This window comes from Xyrauchen texanus, chromosome 50 (genome assembly GCF_025860055.1).
Source record: "Xyrauchen texanus isolate HMW12.3.18 chromosome 50, RBS_HiC_50CHRs, whole genome shotgun sequence".
NCBI lineage: Eukaryota > Metazoa > Chordata > Actinopteri > Cypriniformes > Catostomidae > Xyrauchen > Xyrauchen texanus.
In genome coordinates this window covers 9,100,289-9,126,177 of record NC_068325.1, presented here as the reverse complement: position 1 = coordinate 9,126,177, position 25,889 = coordinate 9,100,289, and the positions used below count along the sequence as shown (strand labels likewise).

Genomic DNA, 25,889 nt, shown 5'->3' with positions numbered 1-25,889 from the left:
TTGGTGGCGCTATAGCAGTCAGATATGTTTAAAAAAAACAAAAACACTATTTCTATGGTTGTTTACCTGAGAGTGCTGAAAATGAAAGTGCTTTATCTCTATTTTAGGTCTATCAGAATAATTCTTAAAATCTTGTAGCACACGCACTTAAAGGCACTATGCTGCTTGAACCCTGTTAATTGCTGCTTACAGCTATATTAATATATTATTAGTGTTTATGTTCAATATTTTACATATTTATTAAAACTGTCTGATTCACATGGCAGAGAAAATACATTTATAGGTCAGATGGAGCACTAGATAGATGAGAGATGTAAAAGTGTTTCTCTTCAGCCTGCAGCTGAGCAGTTCTGGTTGCAAACATAGCACTTTTGCTATTTCTGCCTTTCTTTGTGCTGTATTATTATGAGGGAGTGCCACGATATGAAAGCTGGAAATACCAAATCGCTCCAACGTTGTGCACTTGCAATGTTGACGGCATTATTGATTAAAAACATAGCTATAATTTTAATGCACTGCTCGCTTACATGCCATTCGCATGTCAAATTAACAGGTTTATAGATCTGTAACATCTTAATTCAGTAAATATGCGCATACTCACTAGGGTTGCCATTATGAAAGAAGCATCCAAGATCAATAAAATAGCCTAACGAATATAATAGCCTTAAATAAAGAATAGTTGCCAAAGAGTTTGCGACCCATGATAAATGAACCTAAATAACGCAATGAAAGACAGATGTTCTTTACCAACTTATCAAGGTTGCAAACTGTAAGACTTCTTTGATTCGGAATGACACAAGAAATGCTGTTAGACCTACAGACATGCACTTGAAGTAACACACTTTATTATATTTTTAAGAACAGATGACAGAAAAGCCACCTATGTGCATGTCTGACACTCTGTTTGTTCGGAGGTGTGCAATAGGGCTGGGTGATATGTAAAATATATTTGAATGATAAGTGCAAGTTATCGCAACATAGACAGCCCCCCTGCCGAGGTGCCGTGAATTTTTTTGCTTTATTGATTTTGCTTTAAAAGATTAATATATTGAAAAACATAAACAAAAGTCATTTCTAAATTCAAATAGCACTTTAAACTAAGTGATCAAAACATCTTATGTAATCACCTCCCCAAATCCAAACATTTACTATCTCCAACGGCTCCATTTGCTATCACGGAATCAGAAATGCATGCCAACCGCTAGGAAATAAAGCGAATTAAACTCACAGCACCTCCTGAGAAGATCAGAGATCATTTTCAGCATTCTCATAGACGACATAATTCTTCTAAACAGTTTTCAGACGAATGAAAACTCTTTACATGCGAGATAGTTCGCACTGCATGCTTCTGAACAATCAGCGAATCAGACACAAGCATTGAAGGCTTTTCTTTTGTCTGTTCTTAAAAATATAATAAAGTGTGTTTCTTCAAGCGCATGTATTTGTGACCAACGGCATTTCTCCAAGACGTCTCACAGGTCACCCACCTGATGTGGGTAGATAAGCAAAATGACCCACGCAATAGCCACGCAATGTGAGCATATTAAATAAAATACAAAATTTTGTAAAAATTTAAATACATTTTTTCACACACATTCAAAGTCATTACCCTTCCAAAGCAGCTAAACTGGGTCCTGGGATGAAAGGTAATACGACAACAACATTAAAGCCGCAATAACCTAAAATAAGTGATGTATCTGCCCGGACAATGAAAAACCCCACCGATATCCCACGATGGAGAGAATGCACGGATGAAATAGGTTCGTTGCCAAAGAGATGTTGCCCTTCACAACTGTTGAACAACACACATTTTAAAGGCACTTTTTTCAGTTTCACTAGAATTTTTTTTCACTGGAAGTTCAAAGTAGGGGTGTAACTGTGGAGTGCCGCTGCTGAATAGCATTGCAGGAAACACTGGTTCACTCAAGCGGCACCTAAGCCATCAAACAGTCATGACATATGAAAGATTCATGAATTAAATTGTTTACTTATTTTTAGTCCAGTAGTGTTTTAACTGCCGTATCCTTCAATAACAGTTCCTGTGACTGGATAACAAGCAATCACACTCCTAATATGAGCCGAAAACATACAATCCTCACTGAGATGTTCTGAATACATGATGGTTGCGTTGGGCTGCTTCAACAGGCCAAAGCAGAGACACTGGTCACATCTCACATTTTCCCGGGTTTGTTTACACACAGGACTGCATGTGCTTCTCCCAGTCAGTGGCAGCAGCAGAATGAGAAGTGTTTTTGAAAGTTGTGTTTGGACCACTCTTAAAACGAAGCGCACATTGCCGAAAATGCATCAAAATGATCAAAGTCTAATGAGTGCATGTTTACAAAAAAATCAACAATAAAAATCGATTGGCACAGATGGGTGCAAAAACGGTCCAGGACGCCTTCAAAACAGCACAACAGCAAGACAGTGCTGCTGAATGAAACACAACGGGGGTCTCCATTTTAGAGTTATAACTTGACATTGAGTCTTTTAAAAGCGGCATGTGATGTCAAAGCCATGCACATTTATGTAGAAAAACATTTAAATCCTGACAGGCACATGAATATGGCCTGTGTAAGTCCACTTTGGATGAATTTCCCATGACTGGCCCATCTCTCTCCTCTCTACCAGTGTGACTGAGCACCAGTGGGCGGGGCTAAGGGTGCAATGACGGAAAAATAGGCGTTGCATATTTACATGTATTTGGTCCTTGGACATCACAAGTTCCACAAATTCCAAACGAGCTGTTTTTGCAGCTTGGTTTATATAAATGCTCTTTTTCAATTGAGGAAGTTTTCAGTTCTGAAACTTACAGTATGCTTTTATAGTACACTGACCTCTTATATGTCAAAAGATCGATGAAAATTTTATTCCTCATGGCATGACCTCTTTAAATTCCCTATACTGCACATGTGAAAAAACGCCGTTCCATGTAGTCTAAAATGCAATTGTTCTCGTGATCTGTCGCTGGACAGCAATTCAGAGTCAACTTCCCGTTGCCTTTCAAGGAATGCAATGAGAATGTTGTACAAACTAACTTATCTTTAAAAGAGTATCACAAAGTAGTCCTTGTGCACAAGTGTCCAAAAGAGTATGCTTTAAAAGGAGGAGCGCTCAGCTGCGCACAAGACAAAACAGCACAAAAACTAGGTATACCCTAGCCTTTAAGGCCAGAGGATACTTTGGTTGACCACACATACTGTTCAACTGCAGCCTAATATTTCTTGTCGCATCTGCTGAACTTGTTCATACAGAGTCACGGTTAAAAAAGCTGTTGTTTCGACTTGCATTTAACCTGTTTCTCCGCTGTTTGAAGCATTTACCCAAATCTTTTGACACCTCACTTCAGCAAGTTACATTAAGTTATACATAAAGCATAGTGACCCTTGCAGCATGTATGCTTCAAATTTGCAGCATTACTAGGAGGAGGAGGGCGTGTGTGTTTTCCTCTCTAAAATGAAAGCCCTTTAAAACATTACCCTTCCAGACCCATCTGTAAACGAAGACAAATGCTCGCAGCAGAAGAAAGAGGGCAGAAGTCAAGACTGGAGATGTTCCGCTAGAGTAATTCTGACAAGGCTGGCAGACTGACCCCATTGTGTGGGGTAATTTAGTGCCGTTTTAACTCTTGAGTGCGCAGACCTGCTGGATTAACTCTGTAATGAGTGCACATCACAGGCCAGTCAGACCAAATTAAATCAGCGTTGTTTAGAGAAAATGCAGCTGTAAACCACAGGGAATAGTACATCTTAATTTACTGTTTCTTTAGCGATTTTGCAAGTCTACAAAGAAGTTTTGTTGTATTTCTGGACTTACACCACAGCTTTAGCAAAATATAAAGAGCTAATAGCAGCAAAATCTACTTCCGCCTTGGTTGATCTCACACTTGCAGTTCTGTAGTCATCACTAGCAGTTGAATTCAGACTGTTTGCTATTGTTTCATCAACATCTTTCACAGCTTTTGTGAGGACCTGCATTATCTCAGAGTCTGAAGTTGACATCAGCTCCATTGGTGACCTGAAACGTTGGTCCTGGAACAAGGGATGTGCAAAACAACATTTTCAAAATTGACTAGTTGGACTAGTGAGTTTTCAGAATAATTAGTCACCTTAGTCCATTAATTAATTGGCTGGTTTAGGGTCATGACCACCAGATCAGGATCAGACCTGTTTCTTGGCGATAAAAGAATGCTAAGCCCAGTCCCTCAGTAGGTTAACTAATTATTATCCATTTAACTGTAACCTAAATGGGCTAATTAAGTATAAAATTGCCATCATGGTGCAGAGTATGCATAAAAACGGGAATATTGGTCACAGTAGGCGATGTGAAGTCCGGCAGTTATTGTCTTGAAATATGTTAAAAGCACTGCTTTGATATAGCAGTGGTGCTATTAAAGGGATGAATTTATGGGGCAATTTCTCAGAGAGGATTTTCTAACCAATGGTGTTAAGGCCAAATTATACTTTGTGTGTTCGCATTGCGTAAAGTAAATTTATTCATAATCCAGCCCTCGGATGCGCTCAACGACTGTGCGTGTTGTTGGTGCATGCGCCGTCTGTAGACTCTACTAAAAGAGTATCACAAAGAAGTTGCAGTGGTCATGCATCAAACGCATTCGTATTCGGTCACGGTCAAAAGAGTATACTCACAAAGGCAATGCGGACAATCAGGTGCAAGCCAATCCGGAACGCTCAAAAACAAAGTAAATCTGGGCATTTAGATTGTTAGCGTGATACGGCACAGTACACTAAAATCCTCAAGTTTGAATTGGGAACTAAATTCTTGCAAAATTTGTTAGTGAAATCAAGTCAGGGAATAATGTAAGAGCGAATGCAATGTTGGTGAGCTGGAATGAAAAAAGAAAACATGACCCTTTTACAAGACAGGATTCAGCCGATAGAACGACTTTGAGTGGTTTGCCATGTGACCAAACCAGCCCTATGTTAAACTTCCATTGCTGAGCCAAATATTCCCCCATCTACCCGTCTACTTCCCTCTGCTTCTGTTGTCTATCAGCAGCAGTTCTGGCCTAAACTGCCTTGTGAAACCTGAATCTGTTCTGCTGCTCAGGCGGAATGTGCTTTGCAGTCTTTTGTGTACAAATGCTCCCTCAACCAAGAAGGAATTAATATATTCAGGATTTATAGAGATATATTCGACAATTCTTTAAATCCCTAACTCGCTCATTCTCTATTACAACTCATAAGCTAGGAACATACTTTACAAAAGTATGCAGGTGCAAATGCTATGCCAAATCATTGTCCCTTGAACACACTTGGCATGTGTTATTCCATTGTTGGGCAGTAACAAATCTTGGTTTCTAAGGGGACAATATAGTTACCTAAAGGCAAGGCTATACATACTTTTTCTGGGAGACGTTACACCTTGCGCATTGTTGATATTTACTCTTGAATACTGTACATGGTTTACACTAAATCGCTTTGCGCTAAGCATTAGTACAGTCAACGCTTGGTGCATACGTAGACAACGCGCACAGACTGTGCTGATTACGAACTTTCCGTCACACATACTGTGAGACGTAGCGGCATGCGTAAAATGTAAGTATTCTTTCGCCTTAACTAACATCCTCAACAAGATTCTCTACAGACTGTTGTGTCATTATAAATGTAGTTGATTTAAAAAAAAAAAAAAACATATGTATTCGTTTACGTTAATGTCTTCTACAGTGTCCTTTGTAGCAGTACTGAGAATGTAGCATCTACTTGTTTTGACTTCTAGATTGTGCTCTGACATGATGTGTCTGATATGTGTGTACATAGGTGCTACGAACCCCCATGTCCTAGGCAAAAGCATTCATGGTGCAAAGACTCTAATGGTATTGTTTTGAGAGGAGTGGGGTATAGGATTACAAGAGAAAGTGACAGAGAGTTGGATAGCCAAGTTAGAAGTCTCGGTTCATGTTGATCCATGGCTATCTACCCTGTTTGAGCAAAATCCCAGGCGAGGGGCACCTGTCCCAGCTCAGACGCTTAAGTATCCTTTAGACCCAGTGAATGACAGCTGTGGTCTTCTGACACATGGAGAGGCTATTTATAGCACACCACCAGAGCCACTTTAACGAGCTTCAGCTCCGAGACGGTGGGTGTGGGGGGTGGGGGCAGAGAGAGAAAGGGAAAATGCAATCTGGCTCCCCATGGGACTCAGGACTCCAAACCAAAACATTGCTTTGCATTTTGGCTCCACTCCAAGCTTGGAAAGGGTGGGAGTTTGGTCTTCAGTACTAGAGAGCTGAATGTTTAAGCGAGCACATGCATGAGTCTGGCTCTGTGATGTGGGTCATAAAGGAGCGAGCTGCCCCGTAAAGTGAAAAAAAGAAAAAGGGGAGGGATGATCCCTACTCATGCCTGCCTCATGTTTAGCACCTGCTGTGTCTGGCAGTGCGTGTCTGTGTTTACTTTTGGACCTGAGTGACCTCAACGCTATCCATGCTGAATCTCAATCAGAGCCACGGATACACCGCACAGTGCTGGCCTGGGAAACCCTGCTGGTTCATTAACAGCAACTCAGAGATTTCGGTACTTCCAGGGCCTGAAATGTATCCACTTTGGGGGGAATAAAACTTGTAAAACAACAATCTTACCTGAAGTTCACGGGGATCATAAAAATTTAAAACTCTGATAATGAATTTTATGAAAATTCTGATAAAAAAAAAACAAAAATAAATCAGATTAAATACTGAGAGATAACCTTGCTGCTAAATCAGTTTTGATGTATGTTGAAAACATATGTATATTAAAGATAGATAATAGTGTTTTTTAGTAATATTATTTGTATTATTAATGTATGTTATTACATACTTATTAAAACTGACTGATTCACATGGAAGAGAAAAACCTGTAAATGTCAGATGGAGATGTAACAGGTGTTTTAAGCATTTCTTCAATAGTTCTGGTAGCCTTAGTCAAAGTATTTTTGCTGTTTCTGCCTTTCTTGTCAAAGGTGCTGTATTATGAGGGAGCGCCCACAATATGAAAGGCGGCAAATCTATCCTGCCAACTAGGGATGTACTCAGGTACTCTGAAATGGCAGCAATGATCATCATGAAAACGATGATTGATGGTGCATCATGCATGATGTGACCCTTCACTTCACATTTGAAATCCAGTGACAATTACCTGACAACTACACACAAACGTGTCAAAGAGGGAGCTTGTTTTTAATTTTGAGATTGATTACATTGTGGTTTTGAGGGGTACACTGATTGTCAGAGACGTCTCATAGCAACCCAACTGATATACAATGCTGCAATGCTATCTTTACATTTAATCAAAAGAGAGTTGTAAATGTGAATGTTTGTCACTGACTGTAACCCTCCCTGCCCTGTGTGACGAAACACACACCTGCATCTTGACTAAATGGGAGTTGGAATATTTTAGCACAAATTTCCAAGTTAGAAGTCAGAGATAAAGTGTTATTCCGTTGCACTTTCCTCAGTTGAAAGTTGTAAATTCTGACTCTCTGAGTTGAATGGAACACTTCATGAATCATCACAGCAACAAAAATACGGAGCATTACGGCTTTCCCCACAGGAGCAAACACTTGGGGAGGCACACACCAGGCGCGTATGTCAGCGGACTCAACATGCTGAAGCAATGCATATACAGCAGACGAGTGTTTCAAACAGCTAGACAGAGCATAGTTAAATGGAACCGAATGTCTTTAAAACTGAACTTCAACTTAACGTGCATAAATTGTTATGGCTTCTCCTGTTAAGGCAGCTCCTGTTAAACTAACCGCGATTTGCATGCTTACTAAGATTTGCGCGTTAAACATAAATGTTTATTCATCTGTAACATCTTTAAATTCAGCAAGTATGTGACAGTGCGCCTCATCACTGCGGCGCTTGCACTAAACTCGCATTCATTGAGCTGCTGAAAGCAGTAAGAAGTTGAGAGGAACATGGTAGATCTAGTTTACTTGTGCTGATTTTGGAATTACAGTTTGATACATAGACAAAATTATTTATTGTATGTATTGTTTTACTAATTTACAGTAGTGTTGTCACAGTACCAAAATTTCAGTAGTCGGTACCAATACCAGTGAAATTTCACGGTACTTTATACCATTTTCGGTACCAAAGCAAAAACGGTTTACTAAACAACACTCTTTTAATAACAAAGTCTACAAAACATTAGCAGCAGAACTAAGAACAGAAATATGCCATTGAGCAACACTTTAATTTAAATATGTTATTTTTTAATTATAACAAAACTGAACAATGTATGCTTAAAGTATTTTTTAACATTTGTATAAGATTTGCTTCAACTTTTGCAACTTTAAGTTTTTACCAAGTTAAAAAAAAAACAACTAAATAAACAAGCATACAATAGAATGAAACATTTTTTTTCCCAAACTAATGTGCAAAGTGCTCGTATTAATAAAACTGCATATTGCCATTTTTCTTCACGATAAGAAATGCACAGTGAAATATATTATGATTAAATAAGTCGCGAGCCATCGCGGTCTAATCTAGTTGCATTAAGCGTCCGCGCTTGAGGGATGAGCATCCCCCAAGTCTCTCTCAGCCGGGTGCAGTTTCAATCTCTCACCCTTAGATTGGGACATTCGCTCAACTCATTGAAGAGGCGCTTACCACACAGAGAAATATTATTAACATGAGCTGCTTCTGTATTATTTGAACTTTAATAAAGCTATAACACATTAAATATAACGGCATTTGTAACGCCGGGATGTTTCCTTTAAAGAGCTCCGGCTCTGCTTATTCCAAAACAAGACTGCTTCTGAATTAACTTTTTTAATAATTTCCTAATACTTTGGGATCTACATAAAATGAAGCTGTGAAAGTTTAGAGTGCGTGTGTTATTATTCCTCTCCTCCATCAGGCGTGAACTGCAGTGCTGCTCTCGCGCGTCATTAGTTTAACATGATTTCATTTTACATTAAATGAGATCAAACGACTATTCGACAATGAAAATTTTTCTCGTAATTTTTTTATTTTCAACGTTGTCGATAATGTCGACTAATCATTTCAGCCGTAATGGAAATGATAATATGCTTTTAAACTCACCTGCTTTGGTTGCTTGAATTAATCCGGGTGTCTGTCTTTCAGGTGCTTTATTAAGTTTGATGTGTTTCCTCCTTTCGTCAGAAAATTGCGAAAGCAGCGTTTACAAATAGGTTTTTGCTGATCTATGATGTTTCCCTTTTCATCAGCCTCAAATACAAAGAATTTCCAAACCATTCCAAATGTCGCATATTTTGCTTGTTGTGAGAGTTCAAAAGTTCCCGACTCTGCATGGGTACCGGGTAGACCCGGTACTAGGTACTCCGGTACCTTCAGAAATTCTGGTATCGTTAAAAAAAATAATAATTCGGTACCGGTATTTTTGCTAATTTACAGTAACATGGCAATAATAATAAAAGTGCACAGGTATTTCTTGCATTATGAAAATTAACTTGTGGGAATTATTACAATTATATGCAAAGGCCACAATCCCACGCTGAATTTTAGGCCCCGATAACTTTGTTCAGAATGGAATAATAGCGTATGACATACTATGCTATATGTATAGGATATTGCATACCACATTTCAGAAATAGTATGTGAAGCGATATGCAGGATGCAACGGTAAATTTTTCAAACAATAGTACACTACTTTATAGTACCTGCATACTTACTATGTTACTTTTTAATGCTGCAAATGGCATCCAGTTATTATCTGGGAAATAATTGTGTTTTTCACGTAGGCAGTATATAGTTCTTAAAGCACTGTATGCAAATGGAAATGTTTTAAATAGTAGTATGCTACATTGAGTGCATTTACATGCACACTACTGTGCTGATAACTTTCAAATCAGCTTATTTAAAACAAAATAATCATAAAACCCCACATTTACATGGGATTTAAAATCACTGGACTTTTCTCTGCTTTTGACAGGCATGCACGCAATACTTGGGCACATTGGAAAAGCCGGTAATGGTGGTAAAGGTGTTTACATGCAATGCGAAATTGAGGCAATGAGGTAAAATCCATGTGTGCCGATCTTTAAAGGAACTGCTTTTAAGGCGTTTTACGTTGTTTTGTAATATGAACCATAATCGGTTTGAGAACATAGTTGTTGTCACCTGACCTTACTACATTTGTTTCATTCAGTGAGTCCAGTTATCATCTTGGAAATATTCTTGGTTATTGCGGTTTTTAAAACAATATTATGTAGATCTTATAACTTTTCGCAGTCTGATCAAACTGTGAATATTTTTACATCCGCAACAAGACTCCTATAACAAATCAGCTAATTATAAAACTTGACAGGACAAGACATATGCAGTGCACATACTGCAAAAATAGTGCATATAGTGTGTTAGTATGCTATTTCGAACATACCCATATTCCTAAGACCTAAATGTACACAGCTTATGCATGCAAGGGCCACGGAGTGTGTACTTCAGCTGTGGGTTCACAAGTCCCGTAGTTCCTTGCTCAGTCAAGCAAACTCATTCTCATTGGAAGAACTGGGGGAAGTCATTAAGTCAATTAATTTATAGCATTCACACTTTTGTCTGCTGGGGCACTAATGATATCATCTCTTAGCATCCCTCCTGCTGTGTAAGTGGCATTTACTCTGCTAAGCATACTAACATCTGCCCTTGTCTCTTACTGTTGTGGAAGTGATTAAAACATCTCCATTCTCCTAGCTGTTTCAGCATACCACGCGTGTGTGTGCGTGTGCGTGTGTGTGTGTGTGTGTGTGTGTGTCGGCCAGATGCACGTTCATTAGCAGGTTTTGATAGATGAGGTAGGTTTATTAGCGCTGTTGCAGATCAAGCTTCACACAGGCATATTGATTTAGACTCCTGCTTGCAAAGCTGATAAACACTGTAGATGCACAACTCTCTCTGCTGTTTTTCCTCAGAAGATGGAGCCGCTAAAACAATATTTTGATGTGTCAAAAAGCACTGCATAGATTAGAAATGTTTTGGGTTGAATACAAGTTTAAACTCAATTGATGGCATTTGTGGCATTATGACCACAGAAAATAATAGACGCATTCCTCAGTTTTTGAATAAAGCAAAAATCACAGTTATTGAACGGCATTTACATTGGAAGCAAATGTAATGCCAGAAATGTCAAAATAAAGGTCCTGATATACTTCATATGAAAAGGAAGAAAGAATTAGTGTGACATCATTTAAAACAAAATCTGGCAAAAAAGGTTATTTTTGCATTCGTTTCGGTGGTTAGTAACAGACCTGTCTTCAGTTCCTGTCTCGTGTATGCTCTAACAGTGTGTATGAAGTATTGAGGATTTTCACTGCACATGGGGAATAACAAAGCCTGAGGTGTTTTGATTACAAATTGGAATGATCCAGTCCACTGCTTTAGTTTGTCTTTATATCTATTTTCTCATAAAACCTTTGTGATATGTTATCCAACGTTTCTATATACACTTAAATGTTTTTCGTCGTCACAATGTTGCTGAGAGGCACAGTCCTTTACTTACTGGTGTCTCCCTCCAACATGGCTGCTGGGGCATATTTGAGGATGTAATCGAATGCTAGGGATGTCCCGATACCACTTTTTCCACTTCCGATCCGATTCCGATAACGGAAATCTCAGTATTGGCCGATACCGATCCCGATCCGATACCAGTGTTGTTTTTTTGCATAATCAGTTTATAATATCTTTACATTATTGTGTGGAAATAATTGGGTGTACTCTTTAATATGTAAAGAAACACAAACCTTTAACTTCACATTATTTCAATATAAATGTATAGCTTATTAAGAAACACTTTATTATTAACTAGCATAGCCTACTGGATACTAGCACTCCCTGAGTTCTGATTACACGCACCTGCATATCATTAGTGGCTAATCAATGACTGCATAAATACCCCGTTTTCTCACGCACGCACGCACGCTCGCTCGCTCGCTCGCTCACTCACTCACTCACTCACTCTCTCACTCTCTCTCTCTCTCACTTTCAATTTCACACTCTGTGCCTGTTCTCATCGATAGTAGAAAGTTCTGGAGTCTCAGAAATACTATGTCAAACATGTGTCTTCATTATTGCCTGCAAGTATCATAAAATTGTTGTAAGTTATCTCTTTCATCGTGTCTATACACTGTCTGGATATTACTTACCTGCTGTTTCAATCCTCTGCTCAATAAACCCTGCAGAGTTCATATCTGTGCTGTGAGTCTTTCCATGACAGCTTTAACTTTTAAACCCTCACCCTTTTTATTCACAGTTTAATTCGCTTCTTATTTAAATTCTGGTTAAATGCATCTCCAGTGCCGTTCTAAGTCCATATTATAAGTGAACCGAACTGCTGAGCATCTACATCTGAGATGTTCGTTTGTAGCGCTCAAATATTGTGCACGTGTGAAGGCTATAAATAGCCGCGGTGTGTGTGTGTGTGTGTAAACCGAAGCACCATTCACTAACGGGCTGAAGCTGCGCGTGCATTTATATGTTTACTTATTAAACACAGCCTATTGCAATTCACAGAGCTATCGCGTGTCTTCAAGTGGCTTTGAATAAAATGCACGAGTCATATGAACCGCTTTAATGGTGTTTTAACAGTTCTTTTATGTCATTTTTTAAGCTTGACAGTAACAAACATGACTAACACAGAGTATCGGATTTGGGTCGGGCTCGTCAGACCGATACCCAATCCGTCTAAAAACGTCAATATCGAAGCCGATACCGATCTAGGTATCGGATTGGGACATCCCTATCGAATGCCATCTATATCTTCATTGCATTCTTCATTGCTGTGGTTTAAACAACTTTGTTCAAATAGTACACTAGTTCATGCACTGATTTATCAGCTGCCAATATTTATCGGCCAATAATTGAGCAAAATATAACCACCAGCAAATCTGTTTTAAGTATGAAAACCTGATGGTTTATTTTAGGGCTGCAACTAACGATTATTTTGATAATAGATTTTGCTGTTTCAGAAGGAAATTGTTACTTTAATTCACCAAAGTGTCATTCAACTGATCACAAAGTATAGTCGGGACATTACTGATGTAAAAAAAAACAGCACCATCATTATTGAAAAAGTAATTTTTGATCAAATCTAGACAGGCCTAATTTCTAGCAGCGATCATTCCAACACCTTATCCTTGAATAATCATGATAAATTGATAATTTGGTACAAGAAAATCACTTACCATTATATCAAACACAGTTGTAAGTTATTCGGTTTATTAAATTAAGCTTAACATTGTGATTGTTTTTGAGTTCCCACAGTATGCAATAGACTGGCATGTCTTGAGGTCAATAGTAGGTCTAAAATGGCTATAAAGAAACAGCTTTCTCTAGAAACTCGTCATTCAATCATTGTCGTGAGGAATGGAGGCTATACAATGCTTGAAATTGCCAAAAAACTATATTTTTCATATAAAGTTGTACACTACAGTCTTCAAAGACAAAGGACAACTGTCTCTAACAAGGACAGAAAGAGATGTAGAAGACCAGATGTACAACTAAACAAGAGGATAAGTACATCAGAGTCTCTAGTTTAGACGCCTCACATGTCCTCAGCTGACAGCTTCATTGAATTCTACCCGCTCAACACCAGTTTCATGTACAACAGTAAAGAGAAGACTCAGAGGTAGTGTTGTGAAAAATACCGGTACCAAGTCGGTACTCAAACAAAAATTATTTATGATACCAGAATTTCTGAAGGTACCGAGTAACGGGTGTACCCGGTACCCACGCAAAGGCGGGAACTTTCGAACGCTCACAACAAGCAAAAGATTGCGGCAAGCAAAGCTGCTGCTGCGGAGCCTCAACTGAATCTTGTCGAATTGAAAAGTGGGAAAAAGCCAAGTAATTTGAGGCTGATGAAAAGGGAAACATCATAGATCAGCAAAAACCTATTTGTAAACTGTGTTTTCACAATTTTCTGACGAAAGGAGGGAACACATCAAACTTAATAAAGCACATGAAAGACAGACAACCGTATTAATTCAAGCAAATAAAACAGGCGAGTTTAAAAGCATATTATCATTTCCATTAGGTCTGAAACGTTTAGTCGACATCGTCGAAAATACAAAATTGATGAGAAAAATATTCGTTGTCTAATAGTCGTTTGATCTCATTTAACGTAACATGAAATCACATTAAACTGTAGCCTAACGATGACGCGTGAGAGCAGCAATTCACGACTGATGGAGGAAGAATTACACAGATCAGTCCAGATGCACTCTAAACTTTAACAGTTTATTTTATGTAGATCCCAAAGTATTAGGGAATGATTAAAAAAAAGTACATTCAGAAGCATGTACCGTTGTGGAATAAGCGTAGGCGGAGCTCTTTAAAGCAAACATCCTGGTGTAACATCTTAAATGCAGTAAAATTGCTTTATTAAAGTTCAAATAATACAGAAGCAGCTCATGTTAATAACTATAAACTCAGAAACTGGCATTTCTCTGTGTGGTCGGTGCCTCTTCTATGAGTTGCGCGAATGTCCCGATCTAAGGGGGACAAATTGAAACTGCACCCGGCTGAGAGAGACTCTGCCTCGGGGAACTCATCCCTCGAGCACGCACGTTAAATGCTGCTAAATTAGAACTATATATAAGTGTTCAAAAATACTTTAAGCATACATTGTTCAGTTTTGTTATAACTAAAAAATAATAGATTTAAAGTGTTGCTCAATGGCATATTTTTGTTCTTGGTTCTGCTGCTAAGATATCAGTCCACTTTTCATTCGCATAGATATTTTTTGGAACCCATTCAACTTAAAACATTTTATAAATTGTAAACAAATAAAAATAATTTATTATTATTATCATCATTACTGACTTAGAATTTTAAATACAACAGTAATATAGTCATTCACTTTCTTTAAAACCTTTTGGGCTTTTATTTTGACATTTGGAACTCTACAGGAAGTCCTGCAAGTGGTATGTTGGTGAGTTCAATGTAGTTTAATTTGCTTATTTGAATTCTGGTAAAATGTTCGGCTCTAAATGCATATTTTACAGGACTCCAGACTGTAACCAAATGGTCGCATTTTGCGACAATTTTTTGAGACCGTGAGAGTATATTTTTTTAAACTACTCGCACATGTGCAGCATGCTAATTTGACAACTGATCATTTTTTTTATTTCATGTTGAAAAATGAGGAGGGAGCGAGTCTGCCAGAGTTGGGTCCGTGAGTGATTAGTCAACTGTGTGGGTAACGTCTCGCGCCTACTTTCATCATGCAACACATTTTTCACTGGGCTGTAAAGTGACATCTCTGACTGAACACCTCTGTACTCACCACAAATATCCAACTAATCGATAATTAAATTAGATGTCGATGATTTCCATTATCGATAATTAGCGAATTTATTGATTAGTTGTTGCAGCCCTAATTTATTTATAATTCATTATAATCACACTTTGTAAAAACTCTGAGTGAGTTAAAATGCACAATCCAGAAATAATTATATCCACAGAATGTAGAAGGGTTGGCACTCCTAAAAACATGTCATATTTAATTTAGAATAATTCTCGTTCTCACATTAAGGAAAAAACTTTGTTACAGATGTGACAGTTGTGAAGGTTGCATTACCCATACATGATGAGGCAAAACCATCTAAAATGCTTTGAAACAAGCCAACTGTGACTTCTTAGACATTGGTATGGTATCCATTAAGGCTACACTCATAACATGATATTGCGCAATTACTTGAAAGCTTAAAAATGTAACTAACTAATTAACCATTGTCCATTCTAGAACTTAAAATGGTGTTTTGTTCTTTTGGTCACTTTTTATTTTTCCATGATGTGGTTGACATTTCTGTTGTGGTTTAGTTCTAGTTGTTTTGAACTGCAAAAACAGAAGTGCAAAATGTTTTATTGAAGTACAAAATAATATTTTTTCACATCCATCATCATGCTTTGACATTTACCGTATTTTCTGTAATATAAGTCGCTGCTTTTTTCGTCATCATCTGAAAGGTTCTGTGACTTATTCTGAAACAATTTATAACTAATTAAGTTGTCGCCATTAAAACACATGCTAACACACAAACGGATGAAAACATCAGTCAAAGAAAATGTATTAATGATTTTGAAGGAGACATTTCAGAGTATTTTGCCTTTAAAAGTACTTTATGCAACCATCTTAAATATTCTGTCGCATCAACATTATTGTTCCAACAAAATCTAGACTGCTGTCAAATGCATCTCCTCACATGCCCTCGAAATTACGTTTCATCACACTCATAGTAAAAACATTCAGTTAGTGAACTGGAAATTTAGTGCAGAGCAAAGTTTGCAAATATCAGAAATATCCACAGATAGACAGTCTCTAACGTTAATGAATTGATAGAATACAACAGGCATACTGTTTTACTTAGACTGAAAGCTGTTTATTTGTATACAACATAAGAGTTACAGTGCATAGAGGTGCGTATTTGCTGAGGTAGTCTTCATAATAGAGCATGTCTGAAATGTTGAGAAGTTGAAGGGAAGTTATCGACTTATGCGACTTATCTATTTTTTTCCTCCCTGAACAATGCAACTTTGACTAATATTCAGGTGTGACTTTCTTTCCGGAAAGTACGGTAGCTATTTTTCTCTTTCATTTTGGCTCTCTTTAAAAATGTTGCCTGTCATGTGTTCAACAGACACAATGCATGTTCAATGGAATTTTCTTTTTTTTTTTTTTAAGAACATTGAAAAGCTTGTATTGAACTTGAATATTAATTAAATTTTGTGTAATATATTTAATTTGAGGTGTGCAATGAGGCTGTAAGTGATCTAGGTGTTGATCATTCAGCTGATGATACATTGTCCACTGGAGATTTGTGGGAAGACATATTTTCAAATAAACTCTGGATAACATGGCTTGTGGAAAATTAGATATGACCTAGGACTTTAAGATTTCAATTCATTCTTTTCATTTGCATCAAATTAAATACGACATCTACTGACTTGGGTCTGTTAGAAACTCAAAAGTGCCCTTGGTGTTAAGAGTTGGCTGATGAGTAGCAATCGTTGTACACTTAATTTATCTTTCTCTCCTCAGAGTTGGGCTCACTTTCCTGGGATGAACTGGAGAATGATCTTCCAGATGAGCTGATTCCTAACGGAGGAGACCTGGGGTTGATGTCCATGTCCTTTAACAGAGGTGCTACAGGTACAGGCGGTCGTGGCCCCATGGTACCCGATGCTGCTGCCAAGCACAAGCAGCTCTCTGAGCTCCTACGGCCGGGAAGCAGCGGCAACCTCACTGCTGGGCTGAACTCTGCCAGTCCACAGCCTGGGGGCATGGCAGCTCAGCTGGGCGGGCTGGGAAAAAGTCCCCTGGGCCAGGGCTCCCCTTCCCACCCCTCGCAAACACAGAAACCAGGTAGTGTTACACAGGGCAATAACGCCGGCCCAGCTGGCATAGGACTCGGCACAGGATTTAACCAGACCATGCTAAACAGCGCCCAGTCACACGGTATGATGGGACAGAACGCGGGCACTCAGCAGGGTCAGTTGGTCAATGGAAGTCTTGGGTCTGTAGGCCGCGGTCGGGGTGCGGCAGGGATGCAGTACCAGGGTGGCGCCATGCAAATGGCACCTTCTTTAGGGGCAGGGGCAGCAGGGGCAACATCACAAGGAGGAGCTGGCAGTGTCCTGGCAGACACTCTCACACAAGGGGCACAGCAGATAGGCATCAACACTCAACAGGCCGGCAACATCAACAAGGTTAGATGAGCGGATTCCTTTTCTTCGAGCTTCTCATGTAGGAGCTTGCATTTTTTAGATGCTTTGTCAGTATAAAAAGAATGTCAACTTTTAAAAATGCGTCTCAAGACACCTGTGTTTTGTTATTTTTTGAAGTGCAAGAATGCTTTAGGTCTGAATGGCCTCTAAGGCAAGCTACTACTACTACTGCTCATACTAAGGGGTGTTTAGCCTACACAATAAAGCAAGACACCTTGATTTCAAACTTTGAACTTTTATTTTTTAATTATTTTAACAAAAAATGAAAAAAAAAAAAAAAAATGAAACTGGAAAAAAAATAAGTGCAATTAAAATGTCCATAATATCCAATTACATCTGCAACCCCCGGGCTGAGGGATCAGTGAATATTCTTTCTTTAGTGATTTTTGCATTGAAAATTAATGAATTTAAAAACAAAAACCATAAATAAAATACATTTCTAAATTCAAATTGCACTCCAAACTAAACGAAAAAGCAACTAAAATATCGAAGTGATCAAAAAAAGAATATATATATATATATAGGTAAGTATCCGTCTAAACATGCAGGTGGAAAATTACTTGCACGGATGAAGACATTAAAAACCATTATAAATGTAAAAAAAAAAATTATAATGATAATAATAATTACTGAAATATAAATCATGGTTCCAGGTGAATGCGTTTTTGTATTAATCACTGATGTATATATAGGCTGCAGAGTTGTGGTCACAATGAACTGCTCTGTGGAAATAAAGTGAACTGAACTCAAAGCGCATCCTGAGCTGTGATGTCTGAGGTCATTTGCAGCACTCATAGATGATACTGTTCTTGCAAAAATTATTCAGAAGACAGACACAAAGAAAGAGTGAGAAATCTTTACTTGCTTGTGTTCCACGAGGCTGCACGTCTCCGTACAAACAGCGTGTCATACATGTGCAAAGGTGGCTTTTCTGTAATTTGTTCTTAATAATATAATAAAGTGTGTTTCTTCAAGTGCGTGTCTTTGCGCCACAGGGCAAATGATTTGTAATATTAATTTGATAATAATAATAATAATAGCATAATATTAATTTAATACATTAATGGGAAAACAAGCCAAATGTCGTCTTGACATCGTCAAAGGCATCAGCTAGTGGTGATCACTCTGACCATCGTCGATCCCCGAGATAAAATTGTAACGGCACAACCCTAGCATCATTTGTGCAACACTTAAATTATACCTCTTGTTGCGAGGTGTGCTTTTATTTTTATTGATGCTATCAGACTTATGATTTTCACCTGGTGGACAATAAAATGGGCTGAAAAATTCCTATAGATTTACATTGCATATCTAGGGCCCACAATTGCATAGAGACACGTGGGTAGGCTCTTTTGAATTGGGCTTCACAGTACACACTAGCAATACCCAACCAGCCATCAAACTATATCAATGCATCAGAAGCTACCTATCATGACAGCGAGATTTGCATGTATATGCAGCATTCGCAATGTCTTTAGAAAATGTTACTTTTTAGCTGGTTTATAATATTTTTTGTGCCTGTGCAGTCTTTGTTTTGTCAATAAAAATGAAACATTTGGAAAAATAAGTCTGGATTATCGTGCACTTCAAATTCCAATCATGTTACTGTTCAAATAACGGAATTTTAAGCTACTAAATAAATGCTAAGAACATTTAAAGTGTGTGTCCTTCAGCTGAACTCTGATCATCTCATTGAGCCGCACGTGGATGTCACCCAGAGCAGCTCTTAAAAAGCATGTGAAAGGCCAATTCTGAGGAGCTGTAATGCACAAGCTTTTTGCTTGGGTTCACGCCAAGCTCTTTCAAGGATTTTGATAGTTAATGGTGGTTGCTAAGGTGTTCTGAATGGTTTCTAGATGGTTGCTAAGATGTTCTGGATGGTTGCTAGAGTGTTTCTGAATGGTTTCTAAATGGGTGCTTGGGTGTTCTGAATGGTTTCTAAATGGGTGCTTGGGTGTTCTGAATGGTTTCTAGATGATTGCTAGTAGGGGTGTAATGATATATTGTGCCACGATATATCACAATACAAAAATGTGACGGTAAGCATAGTGGGATTACAAAAATTAATCGCAATATAGAGTTTGATTTAACCAATTTAATCATCTCAATTTTGAAAAACAAATGTTTGAACAACAGAGGGTGCAGTCAGCATAGTTCTACACATCATTTGTTGTTATGTAACATGATGTATAATTTCTCTGAATAACCATTATAATGTGTTATTTTCACTGACTGTTTATTTGCTCTTTATTGTGATTTAAATTGACATTTTCCAATCAGAACTGTGATATGATCAAATTTATCATCATGTCATGTTGCTGTGTTGCTCAGACTGAGCTGCACATGCGCTTCATTGTCAAGTAGCCGTGCGCATTTTGTGACTTCAGTGATCGATTTATGCGATTGGCCAAATTATGATCGTGACCGATCGATCCGAGCATTCCAAGTTCCCTGTATAATTCATAGTGTTTGCTAAGAGATAATTTCTTTGATACGTTAAATAAAAATATTAAACTGAATCTCAATCAAATTGTATCGGAATCTAATAAAATTTGGAAATCTGTATCGATATCTAGTCGTACGAAGGGAGAGACATTTTAGTGAAAGACTATGAAACACTTTTGGTGTGACGTGCACTGATGAACTATACACAATAAGCCTAGGGAAATGTATTAAAGTAAATGGGGTTCATTTTAATTTCATGTTGTTTTAAGAACTCTGGAAGGTGTCTAGTGAGTGTGTAAATCTGGCTGTACTTTACCCTCAGAGCCCTAGAGTTGGGTCTGTAATGGCACTACTGCACGTTACGGTTCGACTCTACTCGCTTTACTTTTCTGAGCTTGCATTTCCACTGCAGTTTAGTGCCATCACAATGTGGGTAGGATTATAGGCTGACCTGGTTGTTTTAGAAGCAAGCTTCCAGTAGCTGGTCAACTAAATAAAGAGAAGCTTTCAAGCAGAATATAGAGTTAACGTAACAAAATGTACCATCCTCCATCGTGGATCAACGCCAGTTCAGGGCACTCTCCCCCATTGCTCGCCTGTTTAGATGGTCCATTTGGTCGAACCACTTCCAAATGATACTGTTATCGCTGTTGCTAACTTTAAAACTAGCGGGTTAATGTCACGTGTCGGAAATCCAGAGACGCTGGTAGTGACGATTCTCCCTGACCAATCAGTGATCTGCAGGATTTTTACATCACATTTAGTATCGGCTCGGCTTGCTTGGAACCTTGGCTGAGGTGGTATTAAAAAACGTATCAGGTACCAGGTACTATCCGCAGTGGGAAAGCCCCAAAATGTGAGCAGAGAGTCAAGTTGTACCGTGCAGTGGAAAAGCCTCATAAGTGTAGGATCAGGCAGAGACATTTTTTATTGTTCCCTGTCTGGAGTGGTGCTTTGCAGACAAATTGTTTGATTGCATGACTCATCCCTGCACTTGTGTTTTTTATTGGGCTGAAATGCTTTCATTGAAAGAACAGTTGACTGCCAGAATGCTCTTAAACTCACATTTTGTTTAAAGGCTTGCGATAAATCCAGAAAGGCAAAGGAAAAGCTGTCAATCAAAAGTGCATGTGTAATCACATCTCACCTATGCACTATGCAAATTTGATTTCCCTTGTTTCTCTGAACAGTCTCTGTGGAAGATGTATTATTGACTGATTCAGTCTGAAAGCAGTACACGTTTCTAAATTGGCAGGTGGATGTGTTTACATTTACATTTATATTTATGCATTTGGCAGACGCTTTTATCCAAAGCGAATTACAGTGCACTTATTACAGGGACAATCCCCCTGGAGCAACCTGGATTAAGTGTCTTGCTCAAGGAGACAATGGTGGTGGCCGTGGGGATAGAACCAGCGACCTTCTGATTGCCAGTTATGTGCTTCAGTCCACTATGCCATAGGGATTCACAAACGTCAAGCATCGATTTTATGAATGTTTCTTGCTAACATAATGTTGACGGGACACAAAAGACGCACCTCGTAAGTGTGCAACTACTTTTGGCACGCACTTAACACGAGACAGATGGCTCAGCAGGAAATTCGACCGGCACCCTTGGGATTAACAGCAAGTGTATGGAAGCACTTTGGATTCTATGAAGACGAAGGGAAACGTGAGTTAGACAAGAGCCACATTGTATGCAAGTTGTGTCAAAGTAAAATAAAATATTTTGGAAACCCGACAAACGTGAAAAACCATATTACACCTTTCCACCAGGAGGCAGAAAATAAACTGCCGGTTGTAGCTGTGAACCAGACGACAATCGAGCAAGCGATGTCAAAGCTTCCACCCAGCTCCGAAAAGGCTAAGAGAATTACAAATTAGATTGCAATATTTATTGCCAAGGATTTGCGTCCTTACTCGGTTGTTGAAAACAGGGCTTTTGGGGTATGTTGCACACGTTGGAGCCAAGATACAACATCCCATCTCGTAAATACTACACTGACACAGCGATCCCCACGCTTATGTATTATACTTATGTATTCCCTGCACTAGTGTCTCTGCAGAAAGAGTTTTTTCTACAGCAGGAGATATAGTCACTGCAGAGCGGCGCACACTTGCATCTGAACATGTTGACCAGCTCCTGTTCTTACTCAAGAACTTGCACATCACTAGCTAAACACATTTGCACTGTCACTTGTTTCATATCAATATATGCTGTAAACAGACCTGGAAGTAAACCCAGGGTCTTACTAAGTTCTACAGAGTTTACTGTACTGCCCTCCACTTAGTGTGTCAGCCATTTATAAAAAGATAGTCAACATTTTGACTCCCCTCTGCTTTTTATTGTGGTATAAAGCTAAAGGTTTTTGTTTTTTTTTTTATCTGAGGGACTCCTTTTTATGTTCAGGATTTAGTTTAAAGTCAGAAGCTTAAGACTCTTATTTATCATTGTATGAGTGCAATTTATATTATTTATTTTATTTAAGTGCAATTTACAAGTTATTCAGAATATGCCACAAGCATAATTTTTGTATGAGAGCTGCTAGTACAGAAAGCTTTGTATGATTATTGGCTCAGCAAAATGTTTATTTTTTTTGTCTAATTTGACTTGCCACATTGCTTCCATTTGTTGTATTAATAAAAGTTATTGGAAGTAAATTCATTATGGATCATTACAGATATTTTGCTTTAAAAGTACAAAGCAGTCAGTGAGTAAAATATTCTGTATTGAAAAAAGATGCATCAAGATGCATCGATAATCGTTTTGTCATTGAATCGCAGCTGTCTGAATCGTAATCGAATCGTGATGTGTCTAGAGATTCCCACCCCTACTACGCCACCACCACTCCATATAACACAGTATTTGTATAACGGGGGGGAAGAAAAAGACTGTGAAGAAAAAAATCAGCATTGCTTATCCTTTTGATCTTTCATTCAAAAAATCTAACCTTTAATTGAAGTAAAACAATTGAAAGAGGGGAAATATCTCATCATTAAATACATATTTTTCTCAAACACGTTGGCCACAATTAGTGGCACCCCTAGAAAATCTTATGAGTAAAGTATATCTGAAGTATATTCCCTTTTCATATTTAAATTGTTTAATGCACCTGGGTGACTAGGAACATTAAATTGTTCAGCCATTACTCCCTGTTTCACAGGGATATAAATATGAGGTAACAGAGGCCAAATTACCTTAATCATCAATCACAGGTTAGACTAAAGAATATAGTTCTGATGTGCAGCAAAAGGTTGTTGAGCTTCACAAAATTGGAAGTGGCTATAAGAAAATAGCCAAAGCATTGAAAATACCCATTTCCGCCATCAGGGCAATAATTATGAAGTTTCAATAAACTGGAGATGTTAAGAATTGGCCTGGAATCGGGGCCTGATTAGCTCAGCAAGTTTTGATGCTGACTACCACCCCTGGAGTCGCAAGTTCAAATCCAGGGCATGCTGAGTGACTCCACCCAGATTTCCTAAGCAGCCAAATAGGGCTGGGCGATATGGCAAAAATTATCATCACGATATTCTTTTTCATAACATTCGATATCGAGATTTATCACGATATTGAATCACATTTGCACATTGCACAATTTTTGGAATTTCCAAAAAAAGAAGAGAAAACAAATCCTAAAAATCTAAATAGTCTTTACAAAACAGTGGTGTCTGAGGGATCTTCTATGAAAATATTACATCAGTTTATCAATTGAGTGGAGTTGGATATGAATGTTATCTGTTCATTTTGAATCATAATGACAGTGTATGTATGTGTGTGTGTGTGTGTGTGTGTGTGTGTATGTATGTATGTGTGTATATATATATATATATATATATATATAAAATTTACATTAAAATTATTTTCATATTTCTTTACATACAGATATCCAAGTATTGGGGCATAGAAGCCCTTGTGACTGAGGAATGATACTGTATGGGGGTTCAGGGGTATCTCCAGAGAGAAACTTCTGAAAATGTGAAAGTCTGAATGGACCATTTTTCTATTTTCATTAAAGTGAGAAAGAATAGGCTACAAACTATTAATTGTTTTGTCTTTCATCCTTGTCAGAGATGATGACATCTGAACAATTTCACAAAATTAGAACTGAAAAAACATTATGGTCTAAGGGCGCTCTGGAAACACGCACCTCATGTTTACTCACATGTGAAGTGAAGCGTGTTAGAGAAAAATGTTCAAGAATACAGCGCAGAAAGATCAGATATGATGTAACCGGCGCTGTTGTTTTGTCGCGCTGCTCACTAGAGATGATGAGAGGGCGTAACCATCATCATGATGTCTTGCAGTCAAGATGGAATCAATCTAGGGTCCGGATCCGGAACGCGGTGACCTGCGTAGCGGGGGCAATAGCAATTTCATACAGTCTGAGGCTGCGTTTCCACTGAAGCGGAAGTAATCGGCACAAAGCCACTCCCAACGCTAGGGAACCGCTTGCCCCGCGCTGCTGTCAATTTTGCAATCCTCCTCGCGAGCTTGCCGCTCGGCTTCCATAGGAAGGAATTGAAAGTGCTCACTCACATTCGCTCAGTACGCGCCAGTGGAAACGTACGACAAGAAAGCCAAACTGCTAGTGTTTTTAGCAACACGCATGTCAAGATGTAGAACACAGGCTAAATATCGAAAATTACTCAAAAGCTTATCGTCGATATTGATATCGTTTTATCCCTAGCCATACAACCAAATTGGCCTGGTTGCTAGGGAGGGTAGAATCACATGGGGTAACCTCCTCATGGTCGCGATTAGTGGTTCTGTCTCTCAATGGGGCATGTGATAAGTTCACATGCTGCGAGTCTCCACAGTGTCATGCACAATGTGCCACGTGATAAGATGCACGGATTGACAGTCTCCGAAGTGGAGGCAACTGAGACTTGTCCTCCACCACCCGGATTGAGGTGAGTAACCACGCCACCATGAGGACCTACTAAGTAGTGGGAATTGGGCGTTCCAAATTGGGGAGAAAAGGGGATAAACATAAAATAAATTACAAAAATAAGAATTGGCCTGGAAAATAAATAATTTTAATAACTATTTTTAATAACTTTAATAAAATGAATAACTCCACAATAAAGAGCATCGGTGCACAACCATTTTAGATTTCTCCAGAGATGTTCAATTGTGTTCAAGTCTGGGCTCTGGCTGGGCCACTCAAGGACATTCACAGAGATGTCCCGTAGCCACTCCTTTGTTATCTTGGCTGTGTGCTTAGGGTCGTTGTCCTGTTGGAAGATGAACCTTCGCCCCAGTCTGAGGTCCAGAGTGCTCTGGAGCAGGTTTTCATCAAGGATGTCTCTGTACATTGCTGCATTCATCTTTCCCTCGATCCTGACTAGTCTCCCAGTTCCTGCCGCTTTAAAACATCCCCACAGCATGATGCTGCCACCACCATACTTCACTGTAGGAATGGTTTTGGCCAGGTTGTGAGCGTTGCCTGGTTTCCTCCAGACATGATGATTGCCATTCAGGCCAAAAAGTTAAATCTTTGTTTCATCAGACCAGAGAATTTTGTTTCTCATGGTCTAAGAGTCCTTCAGGTGCCTTTTGGCAAACTCCAGGCGGGCTGTCATGTGCCTTTTACTGAGGAGTGGCTTCCGTCTGGCCACTCTACCATACAGGCCTGATTGGTGGAGTGCTGCAGAGATGGTTGTTTTTCTGGAAGGTTCTCCTCTCTCCACAGAGAAATGCTGGAGCTCTGTCAGAGTGACCATCGGGTTCTTG

At 38.8% G+C, this 25,889-nt stretch overlaps 1 protein-coding gene across 3 annotated transcripts in view; it reads left to right on the top strand.

Annotated features, from left to right (window-relative positions):
- LOC127640910 (CREB-binding protein-like) overlaps positions 1-25,889 on the top strand; it is an 83,953-nt gene that overhangs the window by 9,410 nt on the left and 48,654 nt on the right. For all 3 annotated transcript variants that reach the window (XM_052123620.1, XM_052123619.1, XM_052123618.1), the window contains exon 2: positions 17,022-17,689. In XM_052123620.1, the coding sequence (XP_051979580.1) occupies positions 17,022-17,689 (668 nt within the window). The remainder of the gene's footprint in view (positions 1-17,021; positions 17,690-25,889) is intronic.